Here is a 25470-nt window from a genome sequence, read left to right as displayed (position 1 = left end):
GCATTTTTGCTTTTTTAATAAGCAGATGAATTTTCCCCCATAAAGTCTTTTTTTTTTTTTTTTTTTCCTTACAACCATAGACATGTTTATATCATTAAAAAAAAGAAATGTAACACAAATTGCACCTTACACATACATGACCGGAGTGTCCAGAGTGGTGTAGACGAACAGACTCGACGCTTCTTTTCTTTAAACGCTTCGTGGCACAAAAATGACCAACCGAGTGAGGCCTTTTAAAACGCTGCTATGATTAATAGTAGGTAATGAACCGTATACAGGATAATATATCCTTTTATAACAGATGCTTTTAAACCAAAGTACATCCCAAAAGCATGATCATAAATAGTACATACACTGTGTATAAAAGAGGAACAGAACAACTAGAGAAAGCAGAGCATGCCTTCCAGTGACGGGTACATTCACTTTTTTTTTTTTTTAATACTTTTTATTTTAATTTATTAATTTACGTTTTTTTTTCCTTTATTTTTTTTACATTTTTTTAAATAGAATCCCACATGGACAGATAAGACTAACAGCATCCCCATCAAATATCAATTTCAAGATATATATATATATTTTTTTACCAGGAATCACTTTTGTTCCAATAGCTCACTTTCTGAAACGTATTCACCTTTTAGTCTCAACAGGTTTACGGTTTATGTAGTTCATATTATGATGTCAGCAAATGGGGGGGGGAGCAAAAAGCAAAAGAAGCTCCAAGTCTCCGGACCTACATTAAAACCGATCAGCGAAGTCCTTTCCTGAGACTTTCGGCGTCAAGGAAAAGTCGATTAACACTGATCGTGTTGGCGAAATGGAAAGCAAGAAAGCTTAAAGGAGCAAAGAGAGTACAGAGACAGAATTGGCGTTAGGCCATTGAGCAGAGACCTATGAAAGTCAACAACACACGGACTGTTCGGATACCATTTGGGCAGAGACAGAGAGAGAGAAGAATATGCAGAAACATATGGACGGTTTGAGTTAGTTGCTACTTTTGTTGATTTTGTCCCGTTAACAGGCAGATTAAATGCTACTTTCCACAGCAAGAATCGACAGAAGAGGATAGAAGAGCTACTTTTACTGCGAAGACAAAGAAGGAGAAGAAGTGGAGGAGGAGAGCATGTCGTGTGGCTCAGAGGATATCATGGACGGTTTGAGTGTGTGGATGAGTGCAAGGGACAGGAAAGCTCCTGCTCTTAAATGTCTCTTAGTGTCACCTAATGGCTGCGGAGACATTTTTTCATTCTCACATGAAGAACATGGCGTAGGAAACACAAGTGTGTGAGTGTGTCGGAGAGGCTACACATGCAGAGTGGGAGGAGATACGATGGAAGGAATCATTCATTCACTCAGACAGCCACATAAACGGGGGGAGAGAAATGGCTTTCATCAGAACAACAAAAAAGAAAATACATATAGTGACAACAAAAACTTGACATCTTGGATATCAACAACACTTATAGTACAGCATTAATATATATATATATAAATATATATTTAAAAAAAATTCAAGTCCTGATGCAGTAACACTGACGTTTCTGAACCAAACGGAGAGGAAAACAAACGGCTGCAGGAAATGGCAGAAACAAAACACTTCGGACTGACATTTGATGCCCACACGTGGCGCTGCCAGTGCTGATCGTCAGGTCCTTCTATTATTTTTTTTCGAGAGTACACCCAAAAAAAAAAAAAAAAAAACTGGCAGCGTTCACCGCGAAATAGAAAAAAAGCAGAGTAAAACTAGCACAGAAACAAAAGTGGAATCTCAATTCCTGACACTTCACTATACAAAACAGGAAATAGAGACGAGTCAACAATGAACAACCCAGGAGCAGCACTGGACTTTAGTTTTATGTACACCTATGTCCTCTCTTACATATTAACAATAATAATAATAATAATAATAATAAGTGACATACAGCTGTTACAGATTTCGACACACTCTCTTCTAACTCATGTCAGAACAAGTGTGATGGAGAAGCATGCAGCCTCCTGGCTGGTGTGTCCTGTGTAAACGTGAAAAGCAGACTTAGCTTGGCGTTGGTTACAGACAAAATGTCTGCCAGTTTAGTCAGTATGGCTACATTTCTTCTGGGTGGCTTTAACCACCTGCCCACATGCTAAAAAATAAAGAATGGGCGCTGTAAGATTTGGCTTTGCAGGTTTTTTTTGTTTTTCTTGTTTTTTTCTTTTTATCGTGTCCAACCTTCCATCCCTCCCTTCTTCTTCTTCTTCTCCTCCTCCTCCTCTCGCTCCGCTAATCGACCCCTGATGCTCCCGCAGGGGTCAAACGGCAATCAGTTTAGAGGGTTAGCCGTGTCTTTTTTCCTTCACTCTTCTCCAGCTTTCTGTCCTCCAACCATCTGCTGTTGTGTCCTTCAGTGTCATGTTTCCAGTCTCATAGCTTTCTGCTTCGACTGGACCAGGGGGACGAGGGGGACGGGCACTGAGGAGTGCCTCCTTTCAACTCTCCCTCCTCCCCTTCAAACACAGCCTCTTGCGCTCAAACCGGCAGCGGCTGCTGTTCCACTCCTCCCCGTCATCACACCATGAACTCGTTGCTACCATACAGAACCAGCTGCTGTGGCCCCGAGCCGAAGTCCGACTCTCTCCGATGGCTTCCCGTGGAGTCGCGTGGCGAGCTGCGGCTCAGCCTCAGCCTGAGGCGCGTCTTCCCGGTTCTGCTGCCCTCTTCTGCCTCTGACAACGGGGCCCCCAGGCCACAGGATGTGAGCAGGGGCCCGGAGGAGGAGGAGCGGAAACGGTAGTGAGGAGACGGGGAACCAGAGGCGTTGGAGGAGAGAGAAGAGGAAGGGTGATAGGAGGAGACGGTGGAGGTGGAGTCGGCCGAGTCCTGGGAGTCGGGCTGGCGGCGTAGAGTTCTTCTGCTCTTCATGTCCGACTTTCTGGATCGGTATGCGCCACGCTCTGTTGGAAAGAGTACGGTATTAGAGAGGTATTCAAAGCACAAACATGGAACTGATCAAAAGCACTTCCAGTATAACACCAAATTCTGATTCAAATTCAGATTCCGTTACCCAAACAGGAAGTCGTAAGTTGAAACACACTTTAAATTTAAGCCATGTAAATGTAATATGAATGAAAATTAGGCAACTATAGTGTTTACATCTCCCCTCCTATGTGTTCATAAGCACACTTTAGTGTACAGTTAAGGCAAAATAAGCAATGCAACAGCTGGAACAAGTGGAGTAATAAAGAGAAAGCAGAGAACTGACGGTCAAACCCGACTGTCTGACCGAGAGTCTCTTCATCAATTCCTGCCACAAACTACAAACTACACAGCTCATATCTAAACAAAGTAACAGTTTGGATGGGTGTCTAACATTCATAACGCTTGATTTGATAAAGGGATGGAACACGCTCAGCTGTTGACTGCACAAGTCTGTCAATAAATCATTCAATATTTTACCACAACATCAAAAAAGTTTTTATGAATTAAAAAAAGAAATCTATCTTTGTCATTAGTAAAAACTCGCTGAGATTCTCGACATGAGATGAGCTACAACACTTCCGGGGATTTCGTTTATCGATACTTTGCGTTTCCAGCAGTGCGCTCAGCTCACTTCCAGCTGCAAACGCAGCACAAAACTGAGGCGGTCTCAGACATTAACACACGTGAGACACACAAGTACCAGAGGGGTCAGATGTCGCCCCCTCCGTCTCCATGGTGATGTTCTCAGAGCTGTCTGCTGTGCCAATGGAGGCTTCGGATTCAGGAGTTTCATCGTCGGACGCACGTGGCTCTAGGATCAACATCTCAAACGTCAGCTCCTCCCTGCAGACATGAAATGTCAGCTTTTATCTGAATCTGCATTCTTCACGCTTCGGAAACCTTCGCCCGAGCGTGTCCCACAGCGGCCGACATCACTCGCAGAACAACAACGGCAACAACGTACTTCTCCTTCTGCAGGCTCTCGATCTGCTCCGTGAGGATTCGCTCCTCCTGCTGCATGGCCAACTGCTGCAGCTCGTTTAGCCCCCCCTCCACTGCATCCTCTCCACTTCCTCCACTTCCTCCACTTCCTCCACTTCCTCCTCCGCCTCCTCCTGAAGCTGCAGCAGCAGCAGCAGCTTCTCCATCAACCACAGAGGGCGCTTTGGGGCTCAGAGGAGGCGAGGCCGATTGAGTGCTGCTTTGCCGGACACGGCCTTTGTTCTGCAAGTTCACACACACAAAGAAAATCAGAGCGAAGAAGTGAGTTAGTGAAGAATGACCAAGCAGTTTACTGTTTATAGAGGCAGCGATGAAGCAAGGACAGCTGGGTGGCTATAGACACAGTTGGATGTTTTGACCGACTACACGGATACGCTGATCACAGTTCACAACATCACTGATAAAAAAAAAAATATGAGGTTCGTTGATTGCATCTACGCACACACAAAAACACAGAGGTAGGCATTGCCTCACAACGTGCTCACATGCAGCCTAACACAGCTAAATTTAAGGTAGAGACAGAAAGCAGAGCGATCAGTGGAGCTACACAGATAGACTGCTGCACTCTGAGCGCACACGATTAACATAAACTACAAGAGCACAGGAACAGGATCACTGGATTAACAGCACTGGAACTTTTTTTTTTTTTTTTTTTTAATAATCTTGATTTGACCTCTACAGAGTTTATCAGAAAAAGGACCATCATAAAAATACTTCTGGCAACAGAATTTACATGAAGAGCAGAGCGACAGCTTTAAGTGCGAGCAACGTCAAGTCAACAACTTTCCCGTGGCTTTTTAAAGATGAAGAGTCAAGTCAAATTTGTTTTATGGCTTACCAGTTAAAAATGAAATGAATCTCATCTGTTAGCGCAACACTGGCCTTACAGGTGGGATTGACTGCTTGCTAAGTTTTGAACCTTGCTAACATGATGATACATGGTGCTTTTTGTACGCCATGGCTGAGCCAACCCGGTTCCACAGCACGAGGCAGTTTCACGGAAAAGGCTTTAAAAAAAAAGAAGAAAAGAAAAGTGTATCATGACTAGGATGTCCCTCACTGATTCCCATTTATTTATTTGCAGAGAGATGGCTCATGCGATTCTGAATTGTAATTGCTAAATGTCCACCCATGCTTTCGTTACATGTTCAGCTGCTATGTGTCGATGATGTCGTCCACCTGCAACATCGTGCCAAGTGACAAGGTTCCCACTATTGATTTGGCCGCTTGAATAAAGACGTCAGTGCAATAACTTCATTAAGAAATCCTCAAAGACTAATCCGATACGGCAGTTTCACTGTCCTTTCACTTATATATATATATTAATATACTGGGGAAGCTGAGCATTTCCACTGTGGAACTGCGGAGTACCAAAGACACTTCCAAAAACACAGATTCAGATTGTAAATAAAAGATGAACGTCGTCGAGTAAAAATAAATAAATAAAAGAATCTCTGGATCAGGAATCCTTCTATTCTAAAAGGATAAACTTTTGTCATTTGAGAAAAAAGAAAAAAAAAATTTCTTTTAGATTTTAGTCTAACATTGAGGTGTCAAAACCTACACTCTTTCTGCTGGTGGGTCCATTAGAAAATGATTGAGTTGATATCCTCCCCCCCCAATCAGGTTGCAGATATCACCTCCAGTTAAACTGGTCAAAAAACATTTTATAATACATTTTAAGGCATACGCTAGAAGCCGTTTTCTGATGTAGTGAAGAGAGTCTCGACCGTTTCTGTAGAGTGAGGGGAGCAGCTGCATCCAGGTGAGTGTTGGAAAAATAGGCGGGGCTAATCTGCATACAGGTAGCTAAAGATATGCGCATACTAAATGATGTAAAGCAGTAGAGTTTCCATTCAAGCCATTTGAAGCCAACTCTTCAAATCAATAGGGACTTCTTTTTTTTCCCATGGGGGAAAAAAGTGTGAAAATGCCATTTCGAGAACACGGAAATTAAGTGTTTTGGGAATTCAATCAATGCCAAGACTGAGAGTTTCAGGCTGTTTTTATCTACAGCTTCAGTAACTTTTTGGGATTGAATCTGCACTTTGTACATTTTGTGCCAAACAAACAAACAAAAAAAAGACACGTTTGTTTATCATTTAACAAATTCTTTAAACGAAATCTAAGCCAATATTGGAAACAGTCGAGTCGGAGACGGCAGAGTTGAAGAAAAGTTACGTGTGAGTGTTAGACTTTTCTAAACCCGTCACACAAACATACTTTGCTGAATATAAAAATATCTCTCTGCGTGTTGAGGGGGACACAAGACCACTGAACAACATAAGCCGCTTTTCTTTGGCTGCAACATTTAGTTTTGAACTGAAGCGAAGGACCATGTTAGTGACTGTCAACCAACCAACCGGTAACAGAACAACAGTGCAAACAAAGGATCAGACACCCAACAGATAGCTGGTTTGCAGACAGACGTGGTGAGTGCTGTGACCGGCCGTTACAGACAGTATGGGTGGACAGATCGAATAGACTGATGGACAGGACAGGACAGGACAGGACAGGACAGGACAGGACAGGACAGGACTGGTAGGTGTGGGAGGGGCATACATACCGGGGTGGCAGTGCGGGTAATGCTCATAAACCTAACAGCAATTAGTACAGGTTTCTGAAAGAAGGGGCAGAGGGAGGGAGGAAGGACAGATCAAGGTTAGGGAGTGAGGAAGGTAATGGATCTGGTGATTTGCTTGTCAGAAGACGTGTAGACTTTTGGCTTAAACTGAGCTTAAATCAGTAGGAAAACCAAAAGAATTCAAGGCATCAAAGAAATTCTGCGCGTGCCATTATAACAGCATCTTATTAAGTTTCATCCAGTCTAGATATCTCCTGACCAGCAAATCATTGAAATGATCCTTTCTTGGAAAGTTCTGACACATTCGCAGGAAGAATTCGAGAGGCTTTGAAGTCATGACATCGTCTTTCTGATTAGGTTTGCCAGAACGATATATCCTCCAGGATGCTGCTCTTGAGGGAGCATAGTTATTAAATTTCCTGTTGAAATGTAGTATTAGAAATTACGCTGTATAAAGTTACAACCGAATTAGTGTAAGGCACTAGCTGCTTCTAGCGCAGCGTAAAGTCAAACCATCATGTTCAATTTCCATCATTTTCAATGACGATCAACAGTTTATTTATTTGAGATTTGCATTGATTTGAAGTTATCCAAACTCAAGGCTTACTCATCACTTACTCACTCATCAATATAAATGACCAATATCAGTGCTCTTTACACTGCACCACTTAAGGTCTTTAGCATGTTAGAAGATGATTGGAAGCCGCCATAGAAAGATATTTAGACAACAGTTCTAAGAAATGTACAGCAGGAGTTACTGTGTTATCTGCTTTTAAAGTACATTTGACACTTTTAACAGCTTTTTGCTTGTGTGAGAAAAACATCTGTGGAATGAAATATGCCAAGAAACACAGAGGAATGGACTCCTGCCATGGCTGTGTGGAAACCATGCCAGCTGCTCATGGAGCTGGGAATTGCTTCAATTTAAATTATGAGTGGGAAGAACAAGAAATGACAAAACATCCACCTCATTGACGGGCAATGTGCATCATTCATATTAAAATTTTCAGCTTGTCAAATTTGAAACTTTTGTCTCATCTTACTATGGACTTCCTGATGTGGGTCAGTCTGCTCTTGGCTTTGCTCTCCGCAAACTCCAGACTGTTGATATCCTTTAGACGAGCTTTGTACTTGCTCATCTGCTCGTTGATGATCAGCTCGACACACCTACAGGCCAAAGACAGGTCAGAAGTTAGGTCAGCGAAGATCAAAACAGAGGTTTTAACAAGTTAAAACAAGTTTTCCAGTTACAAGTTTGAACCTTGTGATTAAAGGCTTGCCGTACCAATTAAAACATTAGCAGTTTGTAAACTTGCCACTATAGCTGTCTACTATGTACAAGAAATAAATAATGGCGTACGCTCTTCCATTGGTGCCTTGCAAACGCATATCTACATCTTATACAGTCTCTTAAATCTGAGCTGGGAGCTGCTCTTAGTTGTGTTAGTGCTGTTGTTGGTCCTTTAGCTTTGCTCTGCTATGGAAGAGACAGAAGTCAAAGTGACCAATGTAGCCGTTGTTTCTGCTTCTCACCTGTACTTCTTTGCTATTAATGGTTTGTTTATTCAATATTACAGATCTACAAGATCTTCACAATATCGGTGAATCAAAAAAAAAAAAAAAAAATTTAAAAAAATGGACAAAACGAATTAAATTTTCGAACTTAGACATTCATAACAAATTCATGCAATGTAACATAAGTTTGTGAAACTACAGAGGGTGGTTTGGGGTCAGTGTTGGACATACGCAGTGGTTTTGCTGATGTCTTGGACGCTCTGCAGCGGGTCGATGGTGTCGGGGCAGCGGAGGATGCAGGGAGCAAACACGATAGCGAGGGCGTTGGCAGACATCCTGTTGGTCTCCTCCTGTAGGGCAATCCTGTAACATACCACCAGAAAATCGGTTTAATCTCTAAATGAATCCATATTGACATTTTGACATATGACCGAGACAACTAATCCAGTGTTTGATAAATTATAATGAAAAAAAGTGACTTAAAAAAGGCTGGTGATGCAGACATGTCGCTCAATGGCAAACACGGGCTGTCTTGCCTAAGGCTGACACTAATATCAACACTCACCTGACCAGATGGAAGATGAGGCGCTCCAGCGTGCTGAGGTGTGTCCTGCTGAGCTGGTCGATCACTGAATACACCCCTCGGATCACCTCCCGCTTGTCTGGTTGGCCTGAAAATAGAAAACAAACACACACACACACACACACACACACACACACACATCATCAGACCGGAGAGTTCAGGCCAGTGCATCTTCTGAAACTGACTAATAGCTGCAGGAGCCTCTGGACAGAAAAGCAGCAAGAAGGACGCACTGAGGGGCTTAATTAGGAGCTTACCCATGGCCCTGAGGAACTCCTCGTACAGCTCAAAGGTCATGAGAGGGCTGGGCAGGTCCCGGAGCCACTGTTTGAGCACACTGGCAATAACGTGGATGTTGTAGTCATCCAGGCTCACACTGCTCACATCTAGGACAGGAGGATTAATTCAGACATGTTAGTTCTCTTTCCCTGCCTTTGTTTTGTTACTGCTGGTCCACACTAACATAACAACAGCTGGATGGACAGCTGGGAAATTTTCTACCAACTCTTTCACTGTGTGAGCGCTAAATCTTCTCGTACAGCCTGTCCTCAAAACAAATGTTGCTCACGCTCGTAGAGCTGGAGGTATATCAATCCGTATATTCCATCATTCACACATTTTGGGAGACACAGACTGAGACCATTAAACTGTCCCTTAGCATGTTGAAAAGTTTATCCTGACTTGCTATCATTGCTGTAGACCGTTTTTACGTGATCTTTCCTCTATATATGCTTTTTCAGGTTGTACAATCACTGCAGTGGTGCCAAATGAAATGACTGCAAATAAAAATCAATCATTTATTTATTCTTTTTTTTTTTTTATAAACATCAGGTTTGGCGTCAGTCTCACCCGTGTCCAGCCCCTGTCGGAGTTCTTTGATTTTATTGGTGGAGCCCGACTTCCTGTAGATCCCCTCAGTGTACAGGCCGTGCATCTCGATGTAGTTGATGAGTTTCTCAACCAGCTGGGGAACTGCACGCTCCTCATTGGTCAGACGGGACAACTCCACGCCATACTGCCGCGACGACAGCTCTGGGTCGTACTTGTGTACAAAAAACACAAACACAGAAATACGCCACATTTAAAGCGGACCGTTTGCCGACGGGCAGCGTTGCCCAGTAAAAATTACAGCAAGCCGATTAAGGCTCAAGTCCGTACACTCATTCAGTGATGTTCATTGTTCAGTCCTGACAACCCACACGATAGCCGGGGTGGGACAGGGTTTCGGTACCCAGCCAGGCAGTTAGAACAGAGGACGCTCGTTCGATCAGATATAAAAATGTCTGCAAGAACCAAAAGGAGTTCCTGCTGCCTCTCCAAGAGGAGGAATATCATATTTCTTCTTTCAGGTAAACAGACTCAAACCCAAATCTACCTATTTAAAACAGCAAATCAGACCAAGACAGGTATCTGGTGTCGGTAGGTAAGATCACACAAGTCTTGCAAAAAAATGGACTTTTCCTACTGTTAAATGACTTTTCACTTTTCTTTTTTCAGGTAAAAGAATCCTGACACAATAAACCAAGTTGGCAGCTGCAGATTGCTTAAGCAAGCGATTAAATTGTGCCGAGACTTATTCATCTATCCTGTGCCATCTTTACTAATTCAACAACGAAGAAAGGGAAAAGCGAGCGCCAGAGAATCGCCACCTACCTTTTTACTGCACTTGGTCGTCATCTTGGAGCAGCATTTCCTGTGGCAGGCGTAGCGACACACTGCAGAAACAAAACAAAAAAAACAAACTCAATGCAATCAGACTGACGGCCTGCAAACTCCTCCCAGCGGAGACCAACAACAGCGGCAGCTGGTCACGCGCTCAGAGACTCGGGTAAGTGTCGAGACGAGCAGAGAGTCTGCTCTCGAAGCTGCTGTCAGGAGGTACAGATGGAGCTCAGTAACTCGATAGAAGACAGATTTATGAAGGCAGCGGGAGGTTTAATCGAATTTTGCCGACACTCAGGCTCGCGTGGAAAGTGTGTAAGTTTTGTGGCGTCTGGTGTGTATGTGTGAGTATGTGCGCACGTGAAAGGAGCAGGAGAGGGTGTGTTGTGCTGCGAAGTTGGAAACAGAAACTACACACAAAATCTTGAGTGGCAGCGGGTAAGTGAGTTAGGAGGAGATTAGGAGCTGCTTCTGGGGTGTATATGGGTGAGAGTGCAGATTTGTACAGCCTGCTTTTAGGGTGATTACAAAAATAAGCACAAAACACCGCTGATGGAAAAATTAAAGTCAGTGGTAGATGGATAACAGCATGAACAAGAAGTGATCAAATACATTAACGAATAGTGAAATAGGAAGAAATTTTATGTACATTTAAGCGGTTCCCAACAGCAGTGCAATAATAATATGGTTAGCTTGGCTTTAATCCATCATATCATGCAGTAACATGCTTCTAAATGTGTGCTTCTGTGGGCTTTTTACGCCGATCCTCACGTTTGCAGACGCAGGCTCGGTCCATCATCCAGATGAGGGAGGAGCAGTACTCGCAGTAGGTGGGGATGCTGTACTGAGTGGACTTGAAGATGTGGCCGTTGTGTTCCTCCACCTGTAGGGGGCAGCAGAGCCACCAGTCAGCTTAGTTAAAGGTATGAAAGTTAAGAATTTTTTTGTCATCCAAAAGTCTAAAAAGTGGCTGACTCCAGACTCACAATGTCAGTTTCTTTCTTCCTCGACTTCTTCCGCTCACGCTTGGGAGCCTGAAAAGAGACGGAGATAAATGTGCACTGTGAGTGTGCAACATTTAAGAGGTTTCCCTGGAACTGATTATTTACATCATAGTGTGTCATTTTCTGTGTCACATGCAGCCTAAAGAAGCGTTTCTCGGTCATCTTTGAACTAATCCCTTTGCTTTTCAACTTTCTTACCCTGCCTATGGTTCCCTCCATGGGTTTATATTCTGTCATGAATTCATCCAGGAAGACCTTAAAGGTGTTGACCCACACCTTCACAGGTGACTCGCTCCAGTCTCTCTGCTCCAGGCGCATGGTCTTCTCCAGGATGTGCTCGAACAGCGCGTACAGATCCTTGTAACGGATACTCTTCCCATCATCCATCTAGCAATGAGGGATAAAAGAAAAAAAGAAAGACAGAGCTGCCATGAAACATACAATCATATCAGAGAGATTAGACAGTCACAGGAAAGTGTGTGGATGACTCACAGCCAGGGCGGTGGAGTACGAATTGAAAATGTTGATCCGGAACTCCTTCAGCGCTTTCTTGAACACAACATCTACCATAGTGTCCTTTTTACTGTCTTCAGAATCCAGGTCGGCGATCTGGAGAGACAAAAGTGTTTGGATTTATTAATTAAGTGCCTAATTTGTCATTTATAATACCAACTGACGAGTGCAGCTTTAGAATATTAACAATAAGCTGGGAGTAAAATAGTCCCGAAGCTTTAAAAAAAAAAAACTGTTCGACAGAGTTATATGAACACTGAAGCTTTTAGTGGAGCCACACACAGATGTTAGGTGGGTCAAAGTGAGTTAGTTCTGACCTTCTTCATGAGGAAGTCATTCATGCTGCGGTAGTCGTGGGCTGAGGAGAGGATGTGCAGCGCGTCGTTCTGCCACTGGGCAGGTTCCAGAGTGATGCTGCTGATCTTCACACTGCGCCGCCGCCTCATTTTGGGAGATGGCTCCTTGTTCTCTTTGCTGTCCCGGAGCCCATGAGACGGAGCCGCCTCCAAATCTGGGCTGTGAGGAGGAGATAAGCCCTCTGGGAGACATAAATGGAGAAAATGGAAGATTAGATCAGTCAGGAATGAAAATCACCAAAGAAAAAAATTCCATAATGAAACTTTATATTGCTCCTCAGTTCCCCCTCATGATATTTTCGCCTGCTGAGGCAATTTATACAAGCACATTGTAATGTTTGTAATTATCTGTGTATACCGAATATACTGAAATATGCTTAATATATGTGTATGTAAATCGTCACAGTCAAGATTCGGAATCTTTTTTGTTTTACCGTGCGTTTCCACAGCTTCGCTCCTGCTGGCCTGCTTCTCTCTTGAAAGTTTTTTCTCACCGTGTTTCGTCTTACTCCAGAATCGCATCTTCCCTCTCATCCTGCTGGAAAGAGGGAAAAAAAAAAAAAAAAAAAAAAAAACCTGAGCAGATATCCACCATACAAAGTGAGAAAAATCATCTGACTTTTGCTGTAGATGTTGTAAGGGTCAATCGAGGGGGCTACCTTCCATCCTGACTGGTGGTTTTCCTAATAACTTCCACCTTGCCGAGATCTCCCGATGACATGGTCTTATGAATCTTCTTCTGGTCTTTGTGAGATGACTGGAGGGGAGGCAAATAATGCAGAGTGACAAAGGGCATAAAACCTATTAAACCCGACCTCAGTCAGGTGATAAAGGCCTTGGCAGGTTCCAGATTTGTCTAAAATTCTGTAGTTGCAGGTGGAGTACAGTGAGACTCTTTAAATACATGGTTTCCTGTTAACCACAGGTTGGACTACTGGGGGACATGCCTTACATTAAGGTGCACAAAACACACTATGTGTAGTTTAAGTAAAGCACTACAGAACCTAATCGAAAATATCAGAAACTATTACAGAAATGAAAAATATCATAAACGTGAACTACACTGATGTTAAGAGAATGTTACAAAGAATGAAAAGTCATACTTTCCATGTCGATTCTGTTAGGAGAGGAACTGGTTAATTTGAGGTTACTTTGAGCGAGGTTTGATCAATTCCAGCATGCAGGAGAGGTGGCTGGCATGCAGTGCAACATGGCATGCGGGCTGCTGTGTTTCCAGGACAAGTCAGTAGCGGGAGATCAATTTATGACAGGACAATGTCTTTAACCACAATCCATCAGTCATACAGTACAAGAATCCTTGCTATGAAGTAGTTACAGGGATACCCGAATACTCCGACATTATGAGCCGTTTTAGCAGACCACTGCTACACTGTCAGAGGTTCTCTTCTTTATTTGTCAAAAAAGAACCTGGCAGTTTTTTTTTTTTTTTTACACCAGCAGACAATAATTTCAAGCTTGCTTAAAGTGATGCCGAGTTTAATAACAAAAAAGGACTCAGCCTCAACTAGCAAGAAGTTTTCTGTCAGGGCAAAATGCCAAATATTTACTCAATTCATCCTTAAAGCTGCCATTACCTGCTGCTTGTCTCCGTTTTATGTCTGAAAAAATGACAACCAGCTAATCAAAACAGAAACGACTTGAGGGTCGCCGTCAGGTTTGTCACGTCGCGTTGCCACTCTAAGCCGCTTTTTCAAATTAGAAAGACTGAGCTATCCATTTGATAACAGAAAAAAGGTTAAATGAAGGTGAAATCTCAGGACTCAGGATATCACAACCTGGCTCGTGTAAAATCGAAGGAAGTCTGGTGATTAATGTACTCCTAAAAGAGGTAGCTGAGGCGAGATGAGGAAGGCGGTGGCATCTGGAGGTAGCAGCTAAGCTTGGGCTTCATTTCAAACCAGCAGCAACCAAAGCGGCGTGCAAGACCATTCACTACAAAAGGCAAAAGATGTCCGATGTTTTCACCTTCATCTGTGCTCGAAAATATCACGTTACATGTTAGTGGAGGAACGTCTGTTTATGGAGTTAGCGGGTGTTAAAAAGCTCCTCCCCCTGCAGCGTGGCCAGACCCACGGCAGAAAAGGGTGGAAAGGAGGATCGGAGTGGACAGAAAACTCGTTCGGAGGTCAGGGGACCTGTGGAGATCCGGTATTTTACCATCTCGGAGTCACTGTGACAGTCAGCCTCAGGGTGGGCACGTGGGGGAGACAAGGAGGGGGGCAGCGTGCAGGAGTGGGCAGGGATGTAGTATTCATCATCGTCGTCTGACTGGGTGGCGCCCTCAGAGTTACAGCGGGTGAGGAAGTCGGAGCGCGTCCGGGACATTCGAGCTTTCTTTTTGGGGCCGGGGCGGCCCACCTGCTTCCAGGCAACCACAGGAACATATCAGCTGTGAGCCTACTTGTGTGTGTGTGTGTGTGTGTGTGTGTGTGCCTGTATTAAAGCATGGGTAAATATATCTTGGAAAAATATGTTTTCGATTCTTCAACCCTCTACTCTTTTCATCTTTTTTTTTTATTGCACTGTTAACTTGTGTCTCACCTCTCTGGTTCTGGATCCAGCAGATTTGGAGTCATCCCTGTACATTGAGAGAGAAAGGGATCTCTCCTGGTTCACCAAATCCTTATCTGACCTGCAATACACAAACATGTTGGAAATATTTTCTCAAAAAGACTTTCCACTGATAATTCGACAGACATAAAGAACTCATCGCTGCAATGAGTGAAGGTTTGTGGGAATAGAAAAAAACTCAAACATTGGAAAAAAAAAGCATCACCACTCTTCAAACATTGCTGTTTCATGCCTTGTACTGTAAAATATCATATGTTTAAGACCCGGAGATGTATGCATGTCTAACTGTTTTGCGGGATTCGCTTACTTGGAGAATGGCAGCTTGCGTCTGGGTGGGGAGAACACAGAGTTGGAAGGTTTCTCCACCATGTTCACAATCACAGTCTGGGCGGAGTTTTTCTTCTGAGCTTTTGGTGGTTTGGTGTCCAGGACGGGGCTGGGAGCCTCCTGAGCAGGCCGGATCGTCTTCCTCTCCTGCTGACCTGGGAGAATGCTGGGAACAGCGGGACCACTGGACTTGGCCTGCAGGGCAATCTGAATGTCCCCTTGAGAGGGACAAAGCCCCAGCTCCTCTGGATTCTCTCTCTTAGAAGACCTGTCCACCCCAGATACGTCCCTCTTTGCCTTGGTTGAAATCCCACGAGGTTCTTCCTTGTGCGATTCTAACCCCAAGCCTGCGGTGGGTGTCATTTCTGAGCCTGCTGCTCCTGTTTGAGAAGCTCCTTCTAGAGTTCGGGCTGCCAGCAGCTCTCCCTCATCCACAGGACTCTCCTTCTGCATACTGATCAACACCACCACTGGCCTCCGAGACGTGGACTCCCTCCTCTCTTTGTGTGATTTTCCGGGGCTTTTAGGTTTCGGTTCATGAACTGGACTTTGGTCAGAAGCAATAAAAAATGTTGGCCTTTGCCCTTCCACCTTGTGTGGCTGCTTCATCACAGGCTTTTCATTATGGTTCGAGTCTCTGAGAACATCCACAGTTTGAGGTTCTCCTTGAGGTGGAGTCGACTGAGAGACAAATCCTCCAGAGCCCTCGGTCTCCATCTCTTCAACACTGAGCAGCTCAAAGCTTCCCTGACTCGCTGGGGATCCCTGCGGTGAATGTCTGTGATGCTCATCCACCTGACAGGTGCTGTTACTTGTGACCGCATCTTCTGTGAGGGAACCCCCCATGCTGGTAGTTCTGACCTTGAGAAGCTCCAAGCTAAACTGAGCCTGCTCCAGCTCTCTCATCCGTCTGCTCTCTCGCTTTGATCTGTTCCTATGGCTAGTGTCATCTGCGCTCCTACTTCGTTCTGAGTCCTCTTCTCTTTCCATCTCGGTTGCATCAAGCAAAATGGGCTCAGATTCTGCAGAGGGTTCTACGTCAACGTAACCTCTGTGTCCTGGTGAGGCAAAGTCCTCCAAAGTACCTGTATCCACCTCTACTGCTGGATTTAGTTGTCTCCCGAGGTTCTCATGCTGCTCCTTTAGGTCTTTAAACCTGGAGATTAGATCAGACAGGTCAGTGGCATTGGGGTACTTGTAGAAAGGACGCGCACAGAACAGCATTACTTTTTTTGGCCACTTGATGGCAATAGAAATCAGTCTAAACACAGTCTCTTGCCTAATGAAAGTAAATGGAAGTTGTGTTTCTTTCACATGCACATACGTTTTCTTAACATTAAAAATAGATAACAGATGGGGTGGGTACAGCAGGCGCCCCATGTACAGAGGCTATAGTCCTCGCTGCAGCTGGCCCCGGTTCGAGTCCCTTTGCTGCATGTCGTTCCCCCTCTCCTTGCCCCCTGCTTCCTGTCTCTCTGAACTGTCCTATCCATTAAAGGCATAAAAGCCCAAAATAATAATAATAATAAATAAAAAAAAAATAGATAACAAACAAGCTGTTCCTTTAAAGAAGAGACTCCTCAAACTACTCATCACACCCTCAGGCTCCCGCCTGAGTCTTTAACTCACCTGAGTCGAGCCAGGTACCCCCTGCCTTTGGCCTGAAACTGCGTCACCGTCCCTTGCATTCTGCTGTAGTGGCTCCTCTGTCTGAACCCTCTCCAGGCTGTTTGAAGTGTCGTAGCTGCCCGACACCTGCGATGGGAGCAGTTCCTCCAGCTCCTCTGTATGACGATGGCAGAGGCCTGCCAATGTAGGAACTTCCTGCGCTGCCTGTAGCCCCTCCACGCGGCTTGCAAACACACCACCGCTCCCTCCTCCACACTCAAATCGATAGCGGACTGCTTGAAGAGGCAGTATCGCCACCATCGCTGCAGAGACGGACAAGGAGAGAGAAAGAGGTGAAACCCTTGAATAACTCCAGTTCCAAACTTGAGCTGCATTGTTGGCACTACTATCAAATTATTCTGTCCCAAAAGCCGTCTTTGCGTCATTGGTTCTGGTTCAGTTTTTGTGTCTGTAAGAGCTGTTTTTCTATATATATACACATATATATATATATATATATATATACACACATATATATATATATACACATATATATATATACATATATACACACACACATATATATATATACATATATATATATATAAATAAAAGCCTGACAGAGACATGGGCAGCTCTCCTCATAAGTGCCATCGTCTATCTGCTCTCCGTCTTTGCTTCCCTTCTGACAGATGACAGGATTCACTAAACACCATCTGTTCTCTTTTCATGCTTATAATCCCTCATTTAAAAATTGGAATATGAATGGGTTTAATTTGCAATAAAAAGGCTTCAACATGCAGTTTTACTACAAATGAAAACAAGGATCTGGTGCACAGGATTTACTCTATTGTCAGTTTTCTGAAATCTCCACATGCTCAATCAGTGTCCATGAGCAGGTTTCACCTTGACCTGATGTTTTCAGTATCCAATCATAAGCACACAGCCGTATTCAGCTTTCAGTTGTATCGGTTGATGGTTTGAAGTTATGATGAAGAACTCTTCGTTGCATCCATTTGCCTCGTCTATTTGTTCAATTTGGCAGCAAAACAGTCCCCGAGCATGATGCCACCAACACCATGCTAAACAGTAGGTGCAGTTTTCCTGGGGTTGAATTCTCACCTTTGTTCCTCTAAACTGGTGATTGTGGGCAAACATCTGAGACATCTTTGTCAAATGTGATCACAAAACCTTCCAAGAGAAGGCTTTTTACTCGTCCGTGGAGTCAGCTGCTAATTCGGTCAAGCTTGAAGCGGTAAACTCCTGAGCAAGGGGCTCATTTTGGAACAGCAGCCCCTCAGTCAAAACTAACAAAGTAGCTTGAGTGCAATAAGTGAAACTGGTGTTCCAGCAGCTCCCAGTTCACGTCGCACTTGTGCCTTGGTTGTTTCTGCTCAACTGAAAGAATTCCTTCCCAGCTGAGGATGACAACTTGGGCCTTCTTCCAGACTTTGATTAAATGGATATGCTGCCTAATGGCTTGTACCTCCCGGCAAATGTTTAAACTGATGATCTTGGAATCTACAGTTGTTTAGAAATGTCACTTGGAGACATTCCTGACTCGAGTAAATCTATAATGCTTTTGTCATCTGCACTGAGGCCCTTGGACTTTCCAAATGTAATCTGTGTTGTTAGTCCAATGAGTGCTGTCAAACAAACCATTTGTATGGCGGCGGAGAGAAGCTAAGAGCTCTAAACCACAACTTTCACGAACGGGAAAAGTCACCCCTTAATCACTTAGCTGCATTAAGTCCGCCTCAAACTCATCAACTTCAGTTCGGAACAGCTGCATAAGCCCAACTATAAAAGCAAGCCATACAACCCTGAGCTTAATGGATAACCAACAAAAATCAGAGGAATTTCGAAACAGGGTCTCAACTGATTTGAAAAACACCAGAAAAGACTGACATTATGAGGTCAGCTCATCAAAAAAGGAGACATCGCAACAAAATACATTGTTATAGCAAATCAGTGGATGTTACAAAAACTCTCATCAGCTACATCCACCTTAGTAATAACAATAATCGGCACAGGAAGCTCTAATGAGGAGGAGGAGACGTAATGGTATTTTTGTAGCTTTCTGAAGATTTGACTAAATACTGATGATTTTAAGCGTGCATAACGCTGATTTCTGTACCTCCAAAATAAATAAACTTGTGGATTCAAAAACGTGTCAGTGAACGCGCAATATTGCCCTGACATCCATATCCATGATGAGCAACACTGACCGAAACAGTCTCTAGGGAGACAGTAATAACAGCCAAAGTAATAAGTGAAACCTGCTGTGAGGACATGAGTTATCATCAGGTGTAATAAACACAGCGTATTTAGAGAACCACTGAATGCTTACACAGGACAAAGAAGTCTCATTGAACTATTAAAACTCCTGTTGAAGAGCTAATGATTAGGAGGCCACAGGAATGTGATTGTGGAATCAGAGAACAGCCCTCCCATCGAAGCATCTCACCTGGATGGTACATACGGCTCGTCGCATGCTGACAAAGTGCTTTCTCTCCAGGACTGCCCTGAAGCGGCGCTGCAGCATGACGATTCGCCGCAATACTTCCTGGTGGAGGAGGGTTTGAAGACGCTGACGCTCCGCCTCCCGCAGGAACACCTGCATCACACCAGAGAAGATGAGTGTACCGCCGCAGTTCAACGGAAAAATGGTACGTGCAAGAAAACCCACAGAAAAAAAACAACAAAAAAAACAGGTAAACGGACTCCCGAGAACACACACCATCGTGTTGCCCACTTGATACCCCGCAGGTGGCAGGTGGATCCGTCTGAAGAATTCCCTGATCCCCGACTTTGTTGGGCTTGTGCCCCGAGGCAGCAGCACGTGAAAGTGACGCACAAAATCCTAAGAGAAATTGTGAGCGTGTTTAATGAGACAAAAAAATTCAGCTTTTCAAAAGAAATGAGCCAGTTGGACAGTTGGACTACCTGGAAGGTGTACTTGATGCTGTATCCCGACTGTCGAATCCGGACGGTTTCCAGCATTCCTGTGTACCTCAGCTGTCTAAGCACCAGACTGTCGTTGAAACGCAGCGGCAGCTGAGTGACACAAAGTGCAAAAGGACAGTGAGAATTATTTATTTATTTATTTTTTTAAAAAGAGGCACATCAGCAGGCAGTCATCGAGAAACGCTGCGGTTCAGTTGCAGTGTTTACTACCTTCTCTGCATTGGAGCGAATACACTTGACGAAGTACGGCTCCGACTGATCGAGAGTCTCCATCAGCTTATTGAGTGAAGCCTGCACACACCAACACAAAGCCAGTGACGTCACATCCTCTTTCAATGCGAAAGTAAATGCAGCTTTTATATATCCGACCAGTTCATTAAATATCTAACATGTGAGATTCAAGAATGAGAAAGTTCATGGTTGACGGATATCTGCTTTGGTCAGTCTCCCGTGTGATTAACGGTGGTGTACTTCAGCAGGTCTTCCAGCAGATGGCGACGGCAGCACTGACCTGGAATTGAGCGCTGATGCTGGGCGGTTTCTTCTTCTTGTGCAGGTGGAGTAGAGACTTGGTGATGCGGTCGTGGAGGGTCACACTGCTCAGGTAGCGCAGAGACTTCACGTCCAACAGGTGCTTAACACAAAGCCAGATCACATATGAAACGTGCAATACTGTACTCAACCTTTTTCAACCCGTTTTTAACATGTTGTTTCTGAAACACGTGCTTTGTTTTAGGTCGTTTTAGTGTCTTACCTTGGGAAGGGATGGTTTAGCTTTGCAGTTTTTGTTTCTCCTAAAGATGAGACACAGTTTTCTTTAAAGCAGCCAATATAAACAGCAAAGTTTATTCCCTAAAAATGTACCCTGTAACAGTGTCCTTAGAGGAATCTTATGACTTTACGTTAGCGTGTGTGTGTTTGTCTGTTTGTATCACTCACAGTAGGATACCCTGAGCTCTCTCAAGGAGCTTGCTGTTGGCTGAGTTGAGGAAGATCCCATCCTCTTCTAGGGTGGGGCCCGATGAAGGGAACCGACCTGATCTGGAGCTGCGACCATTACATCCAACGCCATAGCCATCCCTACAGAAGGAAAGGGAGCGGGAGCGGGGTGACAACATGGCATTGATTCTCCAGCAGATTTGGGACCACTAAAAGCACTTATTTTCAAGTCAGCTACACTACAGAGTAATTTGATATAATATTAATAATTCAGGGGCGAATGTCGATTTTCTGGTTCCCGTTGGCGTCCTCGACTCCAACACTCATATCGTCCGGCACTCACCAGCTGGCCTTTTCATTCAGGGCGTTAGTTCCTTGAAGATCTGACAGGGGTGTCCTTGGGTTCTTCCTGGTGATGTCTAGATGCAGAGAGGGGTCAGGAACACAAAGGAAAGGAAAGACAAATGAGAACTAGAGCTCACTGAATTGATCTTCGCTTTCCTTTACTGTCATTTTAAATACTCTAGAAACCCCCCAAACCACCTTTTCTTCACCTTAAGCTCACTTTCACCCCACACACAATGAATTTCACTCGGAGCCTTCAGCCTGTACTTACTCACTATCCTTGCACCTTCTTCCATCCTGCTTTTTTCATTCAGTCCAATACTAAAATCTAATCTCTCTCTTGCTTTAAAGTGGGCCGTAAAGGGATGTTTTTTGGTTGAGAAAATAGTGACAAAGTAAAGAAGTGTCTCACACAAAAGTGACGTGGTGTATTTTATTTATTTATTTATTTCTCTATTTATTTGATATGGACAGCAATTACATTGGACGTACCAGATGCATTGTTTAAATGTTTTAGCACAAGTGCTAATTCTCAACACTTGTCCATAGGCAGCTTTGAGAGGATAGGACAGTTAAGATATAGTACAAATAAAAATAAAAAGTAAAATTTACTATTCAATCGAAATTCTGATATTTGAGGTTTGAGATGTTGTACATGGAGAAAATGTTCTCGTTTGTGGGCCCCCCTTCTACAGTAGCTCTTAACTTAGCTCCCCCGCCAGAATTAATCCCCGATTCTCCAAACTGAAAGCGCTCTAACTGCTTCACACAAACCCCCAAAAACAACAGAGAATATCCCTTTAAAACACTGATCGACACAGGAGGAAAATCAATAGTTTCCAATAAAAGATGAATGCTCAATCTTTCAAATATTTTTTTCATTTCCTATTTTTAAGCTCTCCTAAGGCAGGCAGAGAAATAAAATATCCCACTGAGCTTTTTAAGTTTAACAGAAAACCCTCATGTTTTAGAAGGCTTATTTATATATTCAATCATTTTTTTTTTTTAATTTTATTGATTTTTTTCCCCCCCAAACAAAGCCTGTGATCATAATGAAGGTGCATTAGACCTTAAACAGCGTGGAGCATTTTTCAGATCTTTTGATAAGGTACGGGATACGTTAGGCAAATTAAGCCACTGAAATGTGTCACTCTTTGCCAACATTCCTCAGCAAAGAGTCGGTGCTGATCAGAGCGGTTCAGCCCGGAAGTTTGCCTCAGGTGTATTAACTCAAAAACTGTTTATGTTACACACGTCCACAGAATGTGGGTGTTTTTATTCGTTTCCAAGGAACAAATGCTGTAAAAGAATTGAAGATAAATGTTCTATTGCTCATCATCAACTCCTTCTAATCTGAACCACTTCTGTTCAGAAGTTTTTATTCGTTTCTCAGAGAACTCAGAACTGCTGAAAAAAAAATCTCTTCCCCAGAACTCTGTTAAGTTGCTGGTTCTGGTAGTTGAAATGAAGGGGGCAGAGAGGAAGACCCATTCAAGATCCTGTGGTCGATACACAGCTTCAGTTAAAGAAGCTGTTCTATTGACCGGATTAATATCCAGGGCGTGTTTGGCACAGAATTTCACGTGTTCGGGAAGTTTCTCAGCTAGGATCAGTAACTTAAAGAGTCTCTGTCTGTGGCCGCATGAGGCTTTTTGTTTTAGAGCGACTGGTAACATTTCTAACTAACATATTTAGAGGGCGTGGATGTGTATCCCAAGAAGATGGTGGAACTGAGACAAAAAATAAAAACCATGATGCCAACTGAAATTCATGCTCCAAACCCCCTCCCCCATTCTCTTTTAAAAAGCTCCTGCATGTGGCCGACTTGTAGGACTCATCATGACTAATGCTGTAAGCTACACTGATGTGGAGGTGTAAAATCATGCTTCGGTGCCGAGGCACGCTCCGCCACACAAATGTGGTTATCGGTGGTGAAAAGACTTAATTACAAGGATGACGGGAAAATCTGTGTGTGTCCTGACACCCGGCTGGTCGTTTGTGTGATCACTCGTGCGTGAGAGTATTACTGGTCACGAGCTTTGCTCCGAGGTGAGTCAATCTGTCCAGAGCTTAGAATGACCCACATACTTGATTCCCTTTCAACTGCCGTATTAAAAACTATCTTACTGAAAGACTAAAGACCATGAGTGGTGCAGAAGCAAAACTTTATAGAAGAAAGGCAAGGACTGATTTCTCTGATTGAGGCTTTGGATTGAAAAAAGGAGATATGGAAGCATTTAAACCTCAATTTAGCTATTACCAATTTCCCCACCTTCCATCATTAAGTCTACACTTTTATTCAAAATAATACAGACTATACAAATGCAGTCCTTTAAACTTCCAGAGTTATTTTAATCTAGATCCCACAGTCTGACTGCATGTTTGCAGGTTCAAGAAATCAAACTAAACAGATCATAAACCCCCATTTTATTGGTTCTGGATAACCCGAGTTATGCCCATGCATGGACATTTATGAAGAAGATTGCAGATCACTTTGGATTCAAACTAACTACATTTCAAATCATTTCAGCTCCACTTACTTCCCGCTTCAAAAAGGCAACTCGACTGAACGAAGAAGCTTGAATAAAACATGCAGTCATTCAGTCAGTCTCTTTTGCCTTGATAATTTCCATGCTCTGTTCACTGGGGTTTTTCGTAAGAGAGAATCTCTATTTTTCTTGCCAATACATAAAAATGTGTGAAAACCAGCCTCAAAAAAAGGTTGCACTTTTTGTACGATTATCATTTTAAGCTTCGATAAACAGAAGCACTTCCTTCACATTTTCTGTTCCCAGAAACACGCATAATTACTCACTGTATTTCTCATCTTTACATCTCTGAAGGATCTCAAGGCTCCTCTGGTGAACAGGATGGTGAAGGAAACTGAAATTGTCAACAGTTTTCACAACAGCACAAGGAACTGCTGCATCATTCCCTAAAACAGAAAACAAAAGCATTTCTATTTGATTAATAATGGAAAGAAAGTTTTCATCATGTTTATACAGAGAGGAGTTTAACTCTACTATGCTCACTCTTAAAGAACATGACCAGATGTACGGAGAACAAAAAGCTAAATTGGTAATAATGAACTTGGCTAGTCGGCTTAATCACAACAATCCACCAACTGTACTGATAAATGCTGACTAGTGTTCTTTAGCACGAGACAGACCATCGTGTTTTTTGCTCGCTTGTTTGTTCCAAGCTAAACTCCACCTACTTCAAAACTCTGACTCTTCCAAGTTCCTCACCTTTCTTTTTGTGGGTGTGTCTGCGGCCGGCCTCCCTGAAAGCGACATGGGCTCTGAAGTACGCCCGCAGCACGGCCCAGCGGAACGTTGCCACGGGATCGATTCCCATCAGACCACAAATGAAGGCGTTCTTGCTGCTCTTAAGCAAGGCAACGATGTCGGGGCGCATGTGGTCAGTGTTCTTCTCCCTGAAGTCCTGAACAAAGCAAAGTCCCGTTCCAGGTCGTGGTTATTTCCTGAGACCTTTGAGTTTGTAGGACCATTACCTTTACCCTTTGTTTCTTTTTAACCTCTCGAGTAAATGATTGGCCGTAAACACTGGGGAACATTTTTCATTTAATCATAAAAACACACAACTCAAGTATCAAAACAAACAATGGCAGCAATTAGTGTCTATAATGACTTTTATTGTTTGTTAAGTAGTGGAAAACCACTTGGCAGCAGAGTTTACAACTACTTATGGGCAAATGTTTCACTATTGTTACTCCATAATTACGGGAATTAAGTTCAACAGTTAAAGGAACATTTTCACATTTTGAAAATGAGACCTCTTTTTTTTTTTTTTTTTTTTTTTTTTAGTTTTTGTAGCATTTTGATGTTCTAAGTAATATACGTATTCATAAGTCAAACTAGTCTTAACATTCTGTCCATTTTCAAGGTTTACTGTTTCAGGACATAAATAATTTCATGCTCCTTTGCAGGTCTAAAATATGGCGAGTACAACCTCAGATAAACAACAATACATGACATATCACACCAAGTCATTATATATTGAACAAAAACTAAGACAGAATGTAGAAACACCGATTGCACTCTTACTGCTTCCGTAACACTTTCAAGGTGAAGTAGCAGCATTCAACAAGCGCGAGCAGCTCTATAAAAGCAGAAGTTTCTGCCGTTTGCTGGTCTGGAGCATTTAATTGTTGCTTCGCATCAATTTGGGGAGGATTATAAGGCAATTTCCAAACTATCTGCAGTCCATCATTCTACTGTGAGAAAAATCATTCACAAGTGGAAAACATTCAAGACAGCTGCCAATCTTCTCAAAAGTGGGCATCCCAACAAGTTCACCCAAAGGTCTGACTGTGCAATGTTTGGGGAAACTGCAAAAAAACCCAAGAGTTACGTCTCAGACTCTGCGGTAGAATTAGAAAAAGACTGAACAAGTACGGCTTATTTGGACGGGTCGCAGGAGAAAGCCTCTTCTCTCTAAAAAGAACATGGCAGCACAGATTAGGTTTGCAAAGCTGCATCTGAACAAACTTTTAAGTT

The 25470-nt window shown here is 43.3% G+C and overlaps 1 protein-coding gene across 8 annotated transcripts in view; it reads right to left on the bottom strand.

Moving 5' to 3' along the window:
- The window catches only part of LOC142384281 (unconventional myosin-IXAa-like), a 128075-nt gene continuing 102605 nt past the window's right edge, over positions 1-25470 (bottom strand). For 4 of the 8 annotated variants that reach the window (XM_075470401.1, XM_075470402.1, XM_075470405.1 and 1 more), the window contains 31 exons: positions 24199-24394; positions 23766-23885; positions 20949-21024; positions 20606-20746; positions 20421-20460; positions 20178-20300; positions 19877-19957; positions 19646-19756; positions 19440-19562; positions 19167-19316; positions 16721-17022; positions 15072-16247; positions 14735-14825; positions 14351-14554; positions 12832-12929; positions 12607-12710; positions 12134-12354; positions 11796-11912; positions 11502-11690; positions 11286-11333; positions 11071-11182; positions 10291-10352; positions 9487-9679; positions 8895-9023; positions 8620-8725; positions 8286-8417; positions 7583-7706; positions 6522-6575; positions 3918-4177; positions 3654-3796; positions 1-2928 (listed from right to left, as the gene is read on the bottom strand). In XM_075470401.1, coding sequence (XP_075326516.1) covers positions 2543-2928; positions 3654-3796; positions 3918-4177; positions 6522-6575; positions 7583-7706; positions 8286-8417; positions 8620-8725; positions 8895-9023; positions 9487-9679; positions 10291-10352; positions 11071-11182; positions 11286-11333; positions 11502-11690; positions 11796-11912; positions 12134-12354; positions 12607-12710; positions 12832-12929; positions 14351-14554; positions 14735-14825; positions 15072-16247; positions 16721-17022; positions 19167-19316; positions 19440-19562; positions 19646-19756; positions 19877-19957; positions 20178-20300; positions 20421-20460; positions 20606-20746; positions 20949-21024; positions 23766-23885; positions 24199-24394 — 5412 coding nt within the window. In that variant the 3' untranslated portion in view covers positions 1-2542. The remainder of the gene's footprint in view (positions 2929-3653; positions 3797-3917; positions 4178-6521; positions 6576-7582; positions 7707-8285; positions 8418-8619; positions 8726-8894; positions 9024-9486; positions 9680-10290; positions 10353-11070; positions 11183-11285; positions 11334-11501; positions 11691-11795; positions 11913-12133; positions 12355-12606; positions 12711-12831; positions 12930-14350; positions 14555-14734; positions 14826-15071; positions 16248-16720; positions 17023-19166; positions 19317-19439; positions 19563-19645; positions 19757-19876; positions 19958-20177; positions 20301-20420; positions 20461-20605; positions 20747-20948; positions 21025-23765; positions 23886-24198; positions 24395-25470) is intronic. The other 4 variants (XM_075470403.1, XM_075470409.1, XM_075470404.1 and 1 more) reach the window with 3 other exon arrangements.

This window comes from Odontesthes bonariensis, chromosome 7 (assembly GCF_027942865.1).
Source record: "Odontesthes bonariensis isolate fOdoBon6 chromosome 7, fOdoBon6.hap1, whole genome shotgun sequence".
Lineage (NCBI taxonomy): Eukaryota > Metazoa > Chordata > Actinopteri > Atheriniformes > Atherinopsidae > Odontesthes > Odontesthes bonariensis.
Note: the sequence above shows the minus strand (reverse complement) of the source record. Positions and strands in the feature narration are given on the sequence as shown.